The sequence below is a fragment of the Aphanomyces astaci genome, assembly GCF_000520075.1.
Source record: "Aphanomyces astaci strain APO3 unplaced genomic scaffold supercont1.91, whole genome shotgun sequence".
Lineage (NCBI taxonomy): Eukaryota > Oomycota > Saprolegniomycetes > Saprolegniales > Verrucalvaceae > Aphanomyces > Aphanomyces astaci.
In genome coordinates, this window is record NW_009798354.1 from 217,426 (window position 1) to 219,058 (window position 1,633).

General features: G+C 59.1%; 1 protein-coding gene across 1 annotated transcript in view; it reads right to left on the minus strand.

The window, feature by feature from the left end:
* H257_16754 (hypothetical protein) overlaps positions 1-1,607 on the minus strand; it is a gene marked incomplete at both ends in the record, with an annotated part of 3,029 nt that extends 1,422 nt beyond the window's left edge. The window contains 2 exons of the mRNA XM_009845293.1: positions 78-1,008; positions 1,044-1,607. Of these exons, the coding sequence (XP_009843595.1) occupies positions 78-1,008; positions 1,044-1,607 (1,495 nt within the window). The remainder of the gene's footprint in view (positions 1-77; positions 1,009-1,043) is intronic.
* Positions 1,608-1,633: the final 26 nt, after the last annotated feature.

Consider the following 1,633-nt stretch of genomic DNA (forward strand, 5'->3'; position numbering starts at 1 on the left):
TGTCGCTGCGATGCGACGGTGACCGCTGGCTCCTTGGTGAGCGATCACACAAATCCGCTGCTGTAGGTCGACAGCACCGTCTGGGATCCAGATTCGTCCGTCTGGGTCCACGTAAAAATGGGAGTCGTCGTCCCAATCCACGCCGTTTGGGGGGGTCCCTCCCCCTTCCATGGTTGAACGTTGGATGCCGCTGATCGTAGCGGCTGTCGGCCACTTGAAATCCACTTGTTGCAAGGGCGACACCACGTGGATCAACTTGCGAACATTCGCAACTGGTTGATCCGCCGGAACCGAACCCCATCGGCTCAGGAGGTCGCCCCATACATTCGTGTCACCCGAGACGCACTCAATGGTGTACGGGAAGGTCGACATCACCAGCGACCATCGCTGCAACTTGTCGGCCTGGTACTTGGCCATGTTGGCGTTCGAGCCACTTGGGTTGAAGATGTACATCAGGTTGCGGTGATCTGTAAACAGACGGAAACCACCCGGGCGTACGACCAGGTAGTCGAGTCTCTTGCACGACTCGACCACGGCATAGGCCTCCTTCTCCACGATGGGCCAACGCGCACTCGCGCCAGAAAACGACCCACTGATGAACGCAAGCGGCTGGTGCCGCTGGACTTCGAGAGGCAAGTCGAGGTCCGCTGGCGGTACTTGTGTGGCGACCGCACCCCAAAACAGGTCCCTGGCGTCCATGAAGACGCACACCGTCATGTCTTCTCGCGGTGCGACAGGGGCACCACATGCGCCAACGCGTGTTTCACATCGTTGAAACACTTGAGATGGTCGGATGACCATCCCACGGAAGGGAGTGCGACACGCACTAACGCCGTTTTCTTGCAGCTTCCGGCTGCCTTGGTGGCCACGTCGAGCAGACGTCGCAACGGATCCACCAGCTGGTTGTAGCCGGGGATGCTCGCACGCATCCAGTTGGTGGCACACACAAACTGCTGGAGGTCGGCCGCGGTCGTCGGCGGCGACAAGTCCACAAGTCCTTGAATTCAGCTTGGGGAATGGGTGATTCCATCGGCCGAAATCACCTTGCCACACCATTCTGCCTCGCGCAGAAAGAAATGACACTTCTGCGGGCTCAGTTTGAGTCCGAACTGGGCACAGATGGACAGGACTTGGTCCAACAAGTCGAGCAGCTCGTCCGTTGTCTTGGTGGACCCCAGCAAGTCATCGAGCCAGGCCAACAGGCCTCGAAACTGCAGCTCACCAAACATTTGGTGGACAACCGACTGGCAGTACGCGACAGCGTCCGTCTGTCCCATGAGCACGCGAGTCGGTGTGTACACTCCGAAGGGCGTCATAAACGAGAAGTACATCTGGCTGTCCGCATGCAGCGGCAACTGCCAGTACCCCTTGGTCCAGTCCAACGTGAAGTACACGTTCGTTCCGACCAGACAGACCATCGCGCTGTCCAGGTTTGGCATCGGCCAAGGCATCGGCTCCGTGCAGGCGTTGATCGGCCTGCTGTCGATCGTCATGCGCAAGTCGCCGACTTCCTTCTTCGGCACGATCCTTGGGGCTGAGGCCCACGTAGCCCGGTTGTTTTGGTATACCATACCGTTCGCTTCCAAGGCAGCCACATGGCTGCGCATGTATTCCACATGCAGCGGCGGGTACT